Source organism: Bombina bombina, chromosome 3, assembly GCF_027579735.1.
Source record: "Bombina bombina isolate aBomBom1 chromosome 3, aBomBom1.pri, whole genome shotgun sequence".
In the NCBI taxonomy this organism is placed as follows: domain Eukaryota; kingdom Metazoa; phylum Chordata; class Amphibia; order Anura; family Bombinatoridae; genus Bombina; species Bombina bombina.
The window spans coordinates 850,265,349-850,276,000 of NC_069501.1; the positions used below are offsets into that span (position 1 = coordinate 850,265,349).

Consider the following 10,652-nt stretch of genomic DNA (forward strand, 5'->3'; position numbering starts at 1 on the left):
TACACTATAACAGTTTATAAATAACTGACTGAGCCCAACCACTTGCATTAAGAGAGAAACAATATATGGTATAGTCATCATAGTTGGCAGGTCAATAAAAAGTAATATGACGGTTAATTGGCTATATTAGTGGAGGTCAACAATATCAGATCCACCGGAGATATGCAACATACTTCCTCACAGTGAGGATATGCCTTATTATAGGTCAGATGTATTATAGTAAATACATTCTAGGTGTAAATCATAGAAACTAATATAGTGTGTCGTGGATATTTTCGGACTCTACCTTCTATACACTATAGCAAAGTGTTGAGTAAAATGACAGGTGTGGACCTGTAGACCTCAGAAAAATAAATTTATGCTTACCTGATAAATTAATTTCTTCTATGGTACGACGAGTCCACGGTTTCATCCTTTACTTGTGGGATATTATCCTCCTGCTAACAGGAAGTGGCAAAGAGCACCACAGCAGAGCTGTCTATATAGCTCTTCCCTTAGCTCCATTCGACCGAAGGTACAGGAAGATAAAGGAGAAACTAAAAGGTGCAGAGGTGACTGAAGTTTAAAATCAAAAAATATAATCTGTCTTAAAATGACAGGGCGGGCCGTGGACTTGTCGTACCATAGAAGAAATTAATTTATTAGGTAAGCATAAATTAACTTTTCTTCTATAAGGTAAGACGAGTCCACGGATTCATCCTTTACTTGTGGGATACAATACCAAAGCTACAGGACACGAATTAACGGGAGGGACAAGACAGATGGTTAAACAGAACGCACCACTGCTTGAAGAACTTTTCTCCCAAAAATAGCCTCCGAAGAAGCAAAAGTATCAAATTTGTAAAATTTGGAAAAGGTATGAAGCGAAGACCAAGTCGTAGCCTTACAAATCTGTTCAACAGAAGCATAATTTTTAAAAGCCCATGTGGGCAGCAGTCTCGTATGCCAAACGGATGATGCTTTAGGAGACCCTCTAATTTTTTATCCATAGGCTCTTTGAAAGCACAACTGTCCTCAATAGGTATAGTCGTACGCTTAGCTAGGGTAGAAATAGCTCCCTTCCCCTTAGGGACCGTCTGCCACGAGTCCCGCATGGTGTCTGATATGGGAAACATTTTCTTAAAAGTAGGAGGGGGAGCAAACGGAATACCTGGTCTATTCCACTCCTTAGTAACAATGTCCGAAATCCTCTTAGGGACCGGAAAAACATCAGTGTAAGCAGGAACCTCTAGAAATCTGTCCATCTTACACAATTTCTCTGGAACTACAATAGGGTCACAATCATCCATAGTCGCTAAAACCTCCCTGAGCAATAAGTGGTGTCTGATATGGGAAACATTTTCTTAAAAGTAGGAGGGGGAGCAAACGGAATACCTGGTCTATTCCACTCCTTAGTAACAATGTCCGAAATCCTCTTAGGGACCGGAAAAACATCAGTGTAAGCAGGAATCTCTAGAAATCTGTCCATCTTACACAATTTCTCTGGAACTACAATAGGGTCACAATCATCCAGAGTCGCTAAAACCTCCCTGAGCAATAAGTGGAGGTGTTCTAGTTTAAATTTAAAAGCCGTCATATCTGAGTCTGTCTGAGGGAACATCTTTCCTGAATCAGAAATCTCTCCCTCAGACAGCAAATCCCTCACCCCCAACTCAGAACATTGTGAGGGTACATCGGATATGGCTAATAAAGCGTCAGAGGGCTCAGCATTTGTTCTCACACCAGACCTACTGCGCTTCCCCTGCAACCCAGGCAGCTTAGATAAAACCTCTGTGAGGGTAGTATTCATAACTGCGGCCATATCTTGCAGGGTGAAAGAATTAGACGCACTAGAAGTACTTGGTGTCGCTTGTGCGGGCGTTAATGGTTGTGACACTTGGGGAGAATTAGATGGCATAACCTGATTCCTTTCTGACTGAGAATCATCCTGCGACATACTTTTAGTAGCTAAAATATGTTCTTTGCAATTTATTGACCTTTCAGTGCATGAGGGACACATTCTAAGTGGGGGTTCCACAATGGCTTCTAAACATATTGAACAATGACTTTCCTCAATGTCAGACATGTTGAACAGCCTAGTAATGACTACAAACAAGCATGAAAACACTTTATTTAGTAAAAAAAAAAAACAATCTTAAAAAACGGTACTGCGCCTTTAAGAGAAAAAAAGCATACACGTTCTGCAAAACTGCTTTAAAATGCACCAAATTTTTCAAATTTTTGATAGCAGACTATTTTTGATAGCCTGGACTTCCCTCTGTCTGTATTAGGGCTCCGGCATGAGAATTTTTATCAAGAAAAGAGACACTATCTAGCTAGGTGCGATCTATAAGACGTCCCTCGAAGTTTGGTGGCTATAGTAATAATATTTCTTGGTGAAAAACTGGTAAGAGATTAATCTTGCTCCAGGAGCTTTTAGTATGTGTGACCTGTCATGACTGTGGCTTGGACATGCCCCCCGCATTAAATATATTTAATTAAATCATGTCACCTCCCTCTCAAGCGCCTTTTTTCTAGAGAAAACAGACCCAGTTTGGCTAACCTCTCCTCATAGCTTAAATTCTCCATTCCCCTTATTAGCTTTGCGGCCCTTCTATGAACTTCTAGGTCTGCAATGTCTTTGTTTGAGATTGGTCCCCAGAACTGCACTCCATACTCAAGGTGAGGTCTTACCAAGGATTTATATAGTGACAGAATTATACTTTCCTCCCTTGCATCAATGCCTCTTTTAATACATGCTAGTATCTTATTAGCCATAGAAGCCGCTGCCATGCATTGTGCACCCTTCTATAGCTTGTTATCTATTACTACTCCCAAATCCTCCTCTGTTTGGCTAAGTCTAGTCCCATTTAAATAATACATTGCCTGCTTATTTTTACTTAAAAAATGTAGAACCTTGCATTTTCCTGTATGAAATCTAATTTTCCATTTACCTGCTCATACTTCTAATTTTTACAGATTCCCCTTGTAACACAAGTTCAAAATCTAATTTTCCATGTACCTGCTCATACTTCTAATTTTTACAGATTCCCCTTGTAACACAAGTTCATCCTGCTCAGACCTAATGACCTTACACAACTTTGTATCATCTGCAAATATAGAGATATTGTTACTTAACACTTGCTCCAAGTCATTAATAAAAATATTAAAAAGAACAGGGCCCAGTACTGATCCCTGGGGGACTCCACTGATTACCTTTGTCCAATCTGAGCATGATCCGTTTACTACTACTCGTTTTCAACTATTCCCAGTCCCTTAATTTTGTACATTAGTTTCTCATGTGGCATTTTATCAAACGCATTTGCAAAATTGAAGTATATCACATATATTCCCCCTTATCTATATTTTTACTTACTTCCTCATAGAATCTAATTTGATTACTTTGACATGATCTATTTCTTATAAAACCATTCTGATTTGAACTCAATCTTTTTTACACGAATATACTCATCAATATAATCCCTTATAATACCTTTGAGTATCTTCCCCACTATTTATGTCAGACTAACTGGTCTATAGCTTCCTGAATCAGCCCTGCTTTCCTTTTCCCTGAATGGCACCACATCAGCTGTGGTACTATGCCGGAGGATAATGAGTCTTGAAAAATTTAAAGTAGAGGTTTGTCTATAACAGTGCTAAGTTCCCGTAAAACTCTTGGGTGTATTCCACTGTTTAAAAAAAAAAAAAAAAAGTTATCATGTTATAAAATAAAATAATGAGTTGTGAATTGTGAAACATAAAAAACCCCATAATATATATATATATATATATCAGGAAAAATTATGCTTTGTAAAGAGACATAGTTCATTTTCATTGTTAGTTGTATTGGCACAAATTTTCATTTACTGACGGAAATTTATTATAGTAAAAACATAAGATGTATGCAAATGATTATCATTTTACTTCATCAGCAATATTTGCTTGGATGATATAATTATATATTCAAAAAGTGAATAAGTCTTCAAACTGCAAAAAAAAGAGTGATGTTTGTAAAAAAAAAATTGTGGATAAATGAGATCTTAAACTATTAGTTATATGGGGATTACCTATTACACATTTCATTTAGTCACCCTTGTGTGCTAAGAGCCATACAAATCCCACCATAGCTAATTTAAGAACTTACCAATTTCCCTTGCAATTCTGACAGCTTCATCTGCATCCTGTAAAAGCAGGAAATGAGACCCAATGTTAATCCCATCAGCCATTGCATTGTGTCCTTAGGGCAGTCATATATTGCACTACTGTCTCCTCTGATTCATTTAATGTTTGATTTTACAACCTACTGACCCTTTTCATTCTGAGGAATGTAAAATTAATACCATAAGTGGAATGTAAATTCTACCTCATCATTATTATAGTGCAAACAATTCAAAGTGCTTCCAAATCAGCTGACAGGAAACCGGGTTACCATTGTAAGTTGGTTTTGAGCAGTGGCAGAAATAAAGTGATTACATTTCAGTGTTTACAATCAATAATGGGCCATAAATAAAAGGTATTAAAGCATGTCTGCTACAGCTTGCTTCTGTCTTCTCATCTGTTTGTGTGACACATTTTCCATGAATCTGTCAGCAGGGGGAGTTCATTCTCTATTGTTTGTGGGTATTGCACGCTTCTGTTCAAGTTAAAAAAAAAAAATGTGTGGGAGAAAAAAAGAAAAAACACCAACAATAACATAAAATAGAATAAAAAAAAGAAGGTAATTCCATCTGGCAATCGAATATACAAGTTGTAATAACTATTTTTATAGGTGATAATTAAAATACATAAATATTTTGTCAACACTTGTGTTCTCAAGCTGCACTGAGGACGGTGCACATAAATCTTTAAATAAAAAAAAAAGTATTAAAATATTTATTGTAAAACTTCCCAGATTTGTACATAAAAAATAAATCATGATCTAAAAAAATTATAATGATAGGAGCTTGTTTTTTTTATGCAATAATGTTTTTCACATATAAAGTTTTTCTTAATGCTTGACTAAAGCAGGACCCATTACTACATTTGTTTGATCAGGACTGTTCAATCTCTATCAACTTTTTCACTAATAATTAAAAAAAAAATCCTCTTTAAAAAAAGGTCTTCGCTACCTTGTTACAGACTCGCCAAGAATAAGGGGAAGTTATCAAAAAAAAATTAATTTCCTTTCATTAACTAGTCTGCTCCACAGCTCGGTGCTTGTTAAGTTCAAAGCAGTTTTGAGCACAAACTTAATTTTGAGGGTTTTGGTTTTTTTAACACAGCATTCACATCTGCTAATTAGATTCCCCCCACCCCAAATAATTTGCTATTTCATAGATAACGACCTAAAAAAAATGAGCGAAGAAAATAGAGAGGGGGAGGGGGGGTGTTCACAGATTATTATAAGTTTCTCCAACTATGATCTTTTACTCTTCAAACCACAGTTTAAAGGGAAGAAATTCATGAATAACTGTAATTTAAGAGTGTTTCTACACATTGAGATGGAAGGCTCTTTGTTCCTGCTCCTGACAGTTATGCGAGAAAACTTCCCCTTAATAGCCTCTCTGTCAGGAAGTGTTAAACCTGCCAAATGTAGACAATTAGATCCTCTTGAGCAAATGCAAGAACAGTGATGACTGATGAAGAGTCGTGATTATAGTAGAGTTAGGAGCATTGTGCATTTCTTTTCGCTTGCAAAGCTGTTCACCTTTTTAAAATGTAATTAACAGCTAAAAGTTGTTGTTTTTATTTGACAACTTACAAGACAGGAACAATTGGAAATGCATGCAACAAAGGTAAACAGTGCATCATCTATATCAGCTATACACCATTATTGTGTTATGAGACATATAATCACTACTCAAGTTTGTTGATGCTAGCACCACCTATACATACTGCAAAATAAACAAATATGGGAATCTGATAGCTATGCAGTATAATACAGTTATACTATATATACACACACATAAAATATAATATTATACTAAATATATATATATATATATATATATATATACACACACATAATACTATACTAAATATATATATATATATATATATATATATACATAAACATACATAATATTATAATATATATATATATCCGTACAATGAAAAGCACTCCCTGGGTCTTTACAGCATACATAACAATTTTATTGATTCGTCAGTGACGTTTCGGGGCTATTAACCCCGTCTTCAGACCACATATAGTAACATACATACATACACACACACAGTATATAGTTTTATGAAACAGTGCATTGTCCAGAAATGAAAATAAGCTAGTGTGGCCAAATATTCAATTTTTCCAAAGCTCTGATAAGCTACTTAATCTAAGGCAAGAATTAAATTAAATGATGCTTTCAGCACCAAAATTTATTCTGAATGTTGCAAGCAGAGCTACACGATTGCATTTTAAAATTCTTCTACAACACTTAGTGGTTTCCCTACATAACTACCCGCTATAAAAGCTGGGTGTAATTGGTAGCTAATATATATTTAAGGAAAATAAAACGAAGTTAACAGACAACGTTATGCTAAAAGCAGCTTAAAGTTTCTGCTACTCAGAGCACTAATAACAGATAAACACATTGAATGGTTTTTAATAAATGTATCCTGATATTTAAAGCAAGCTTGTAAGATTATTATTTATAACTAAACACAAACATTTCTTATTTGAGAAAGACTAATTTTGCATGTGTCTTATCTGCATATAATTCTAGTCAATCATTTGTGGTGAAAACAAAATATATTTAAAACAAATAATATTCTTTATTATGATCCAATGTATTGTAATCAATGTAATTTAACATAATTCTGTTAAACGGTATGTGTGTGCATATGTTGATTTGTGTTGCGTGTAACCTTATGGCTCTTTTAATACAATGTTATTTAAGTTGCTAGAATAGAGGGTCTTAAAGGGGCACAAGTCAAAATTAAACTTTCATGATTCAGATAGAGCATTCAATTTTTAAGAAAACTTTCAAACTTTTCTTCCATTAAAGGGACACAAAACACAATTTTTTTTCTCTCAGGATTCAGATAGAGCATGCAATTTGAAACAACTTTCTAATTTACTCCTATTGTAGTAACCAATTAGCAAGCGCTACCCAGGTGCTGAACCAAAAATGGGCCGGCTCCTAAGATTACATTCTTGCTTTTTCAAATAAAGATGTAGCCACCAATCAGCAAGCGCTTCCCAGGTGCTGAACCAAAAATGGGCCGCCTACATTCCTAATTTTCAAATAAAGATACCAAGAAAACAAAGAAAAAAATGATGATAGGAGTAAATTAAAATGTTGCTTAAATTTGCATGCTCTATCTGAATCAACAGCTCCATGAGCATGCACGAAAATTCACAGAATACACGTATGCATTTGTGATTGGCTGGTGGCTGTCACATGATACAGGAGTGGAAGTAGTCATTACTGAAATTTTTCTGAAAAACATCTACTCCAAATTTAAAGTTCAAACTAAGTGCTATTGCACTGTCTTTTTATTATGCATTTGTTTATGCAAATCAACTGTATTTACTGCTCATTTAAAGGGACAGTCTAGTCAAAATTAAACTTTCATTATTCAGATAGGGCATGCAATTTTAAACAACTTTCCAATTTACTTTTATCATCAAATTTATTTTGTTCTCTTTGTATTCTTTGCTGAAAGCTAAACCTAGGTAGGGTCAAACTGATTTCTAAACTGTTAAAAAGATAGATAATCCCTTTATTACCCATTCCCCAGTTTTGCATAACCAACACAGTTATATTAATATAGGTTTTACCTCTTTGATTACCTTGTATCTAAGCCTCTGCAGACTGCCCCTTTATCTCAGTGCTTTTGACAGACATGCAGTTTAGCCACTCAGTGCAGACTCCTAAATAACTCCACAGGAGTGAGCACAATGTCATCTATATAACACACATGAACTAGTACTGTCTAACTGTGAAAAACTTTCAAAATGCTCTGAGCTAAGAGGCGGCTTTCAACTGTTTAAAAATCAGTTTGAGACTACCTAGGTTTAGCTTTTCAAAAATACCACCAAGGGAACAAAGCAAATTCAATAATAAAAGTTAATTGGAAAGGTGTTTAAAATTGCATGCCCTATCTGAATCATTAAAGTTTAATTTTGACTAGACTGTCCCTTTAAGAGTCAGCACTGATTGGCTTAAATGCAAGGGGCAGTCTGCAGAGGCTTAGATACAAGGTGTATTAATATAACTGTGTTGGTTATGCAGAACTGGGGAATGGGTGATAAAGGTATTATCTAGGCTGACCATACGTCCCGTTTTGAAAGGGACAGTACCGTTATTTTAGGTTTCTTCCCCCGTCCCGTCGTTTCTTGAATAATATTAATTTTTGTCCCATTTTGAGAGTTATCAGACCGTGCCGTGCAGCCAGCGCAAGTGTCATTTTTTAGCACACACATCACTTACTAAAAAATGTTAAACTCCCCGACTGCGTTTTTTGTTTTTTTTAACTACAGGGCTGGGGTTGGGTGGCTGTGCCCACATGATCCACAGCATCGCGTCTATATCGCCCGCGCTCAAAATTAGGGCATGATCATTGAAAGCAAGTGACAGCAGGTCCGTACTCAGTCGTGAACTGTTAGACTGAGCTGAGGAGAGAGACTGGTCACAAGAGGGAAGTTAGAACTACTAGCTAGTGCCTAGTAAGGACAAAAGTCGGACTAGATCTGTCATCATCTGATGTGGTGATCATCTGCCTCTGCCATCATCCAAATTAGTGGCTGACCATCACCAGAGAGATCATTCTTGCCATCTTCTTATGTCACAGTGTGAACATACAAACATAGTGATCAAGTAGATCAACTGTCTAAGTTCTGCAAGAATTGTGCACGGCCAAGATAAGACCAGTGTCAATTTAATTGTCATTAATTATGCTTATTATGCTGCTGCAGTGCTGGTTGTACAGACGTTATAAATAACGGTTATCATTATCAAGTAACTATTTCCAATTTTTTTCTCAGTTCTTCCACCATGTAACAATGATTTTGGGCAAGTCAGCTGAAGAAAATCTACAACTACTAATCCAGATCTTCAAACCAAACGCCTGTTCAGAGGCTACACTTTTACCATTTAAAATCAGTTAATATGGGGGAATTTGCCTTGACAACATAGAGGATAATTTCAATTTTGGAAACATTGAGTTAAGGGCATGTGATTAAAAAATATACACATGTCACATTCCCAATTTAGATCATGGGAACATTGTGAAAACACTTTGGATTGGTACTTAGATGTTATAGCTCTACGTCTACCTAAAAATGTTGTATGAGTTCTTCTGTCACTGAAGGTTAATTGTGGGCTCAATAGTTTATATTCATTTCATAAAAGTTAACTTTTGTTAAAATCTTACTTTTTTCCTATGAATAAAGAATATTAACACTGTCCCGTTTTTGACATCTCAATGTCCCGTTTTTGTCTCAAGGAAATATGGTCAGCCTAGTATTATCTATCTTTTTAAACAAAAACAATTCTGGAGGGAGACTGTCCCTTTAATGAAGCCTAGAACTTTAAGTATCTTTAATAGCTAGTGGGCCATCTAAACTTTACCATAGATTTAAACAGGCAAAAAGGAAATCTGAATCAAAATGTGCATTTTCAATTGTATTCAGATGCTTAGGTTATACGTCATTTGTAAATGTGTAGTGAACAAAGATCAGATTAAACTGGCATTGAATTAATACCTAGATATGTGCATATTGCCTAATATTGGCCATCACGACATACCCTCAATTGTGTGCCATCTTTTCTAGTACAACAGGATATCAAACTATTTACCTTGTCTTCTAAAAAGACAGCTGTAAAATTGCACAGCTCATATTTTACTGTACAGTAGTCAGTATTGGTTACATTTACAATGCTGATTTGTTCAACAGTCAGTGCAATTCATATGAATAATGCTGATGAGCGTTTCATACTGTAAAAAAGTGAGGTTTGTCACTATTTTGGACCAGATAGTGGTGTAGCCACCTCTCACCTTGACAACTCCATCAAAGCCAGGGATAGTATTGACCTTTGCGTTCTTGGCTAACAGCTTGCTTTCAATCTTGTCCCCCATTGCCTGAATAGCATGTGTGTCGGGTCCAATAAAGGCGACGTCTTCTTCTGCCTGCAGAGACAATAAAGGTTTAAAGTTTACTACAAAAACATTTAAGGTGTCAGCTGTGGTTTCACACTTCAGATGTGTTCCTTTTATTTTGTTTACATTTCACAAGTAAGATTAATTTAATTAGAAAACACACTGTAACAACGTTTCAACCTGCAGCCTCTCTCACCTATGTTTCTGATACACATTTGTGTTGATTCTGCTTACAGTAGATTGGTATCATTATTTAAATGTTAATTCCCAATAGTGCTAAGTGCTTATACAAATGAATAAACTGCAGGACTGACATGGGTAGCATCTTAACTAGAAATGTATTAGTCACAGGTACAGCCTAGATCACAAACTAAGCACTGAACTGCAATATATTTCTATAAAAAAATAAAATAAAACTTTTAAAAACTGAATCATTATAAACATTTTGCAGAACTCAACACATGGTGTCAACAACGTATTTAAAGAAACCAAAGTATGTTTACCTCATGTAACTTAATTCTGGCTACTGCTCTAAGCAATCACTCTGTAATATGTGGCTGGTTGGCGTAATTTGCAATATTTTGAACGAAACA

The 10,652-nt window shown here is 35.6% G+C and overlaps 1 protein-coding gene across 1 annotated transcript in view; it reads right to left on the bottom strand.

Annotated features, from left to right (window-relative positions):
* The window catches only part of PCCA (propionyl-CoA carboxylase subunit alpha), an 863,696-nt gene extending 853,612 nt beyond the window's left edge, over nt 1-10,084 (bottom strand). The window contains exons 1-2 of the mRNA XM_053707812.1: nt 9,958-10,084; nt 4,124-4,160 (exon numbers count right to left, since the gene is read on the bottom strand). Of these exons, the coding sequence (XP_053563787.1) occupies nt 4,124-4,160; nt 9,958-10,038 (118 nt within the window). The 5' untranslated portion in view covers nt 10,039-10,084. The remainder of the gene's footprint in view (nt 1-4,123; nt 4,161-9,957) is intronic.
* Between the last annotated feature and the right edge of the window lie 568 nt (nt 10,085-10,652).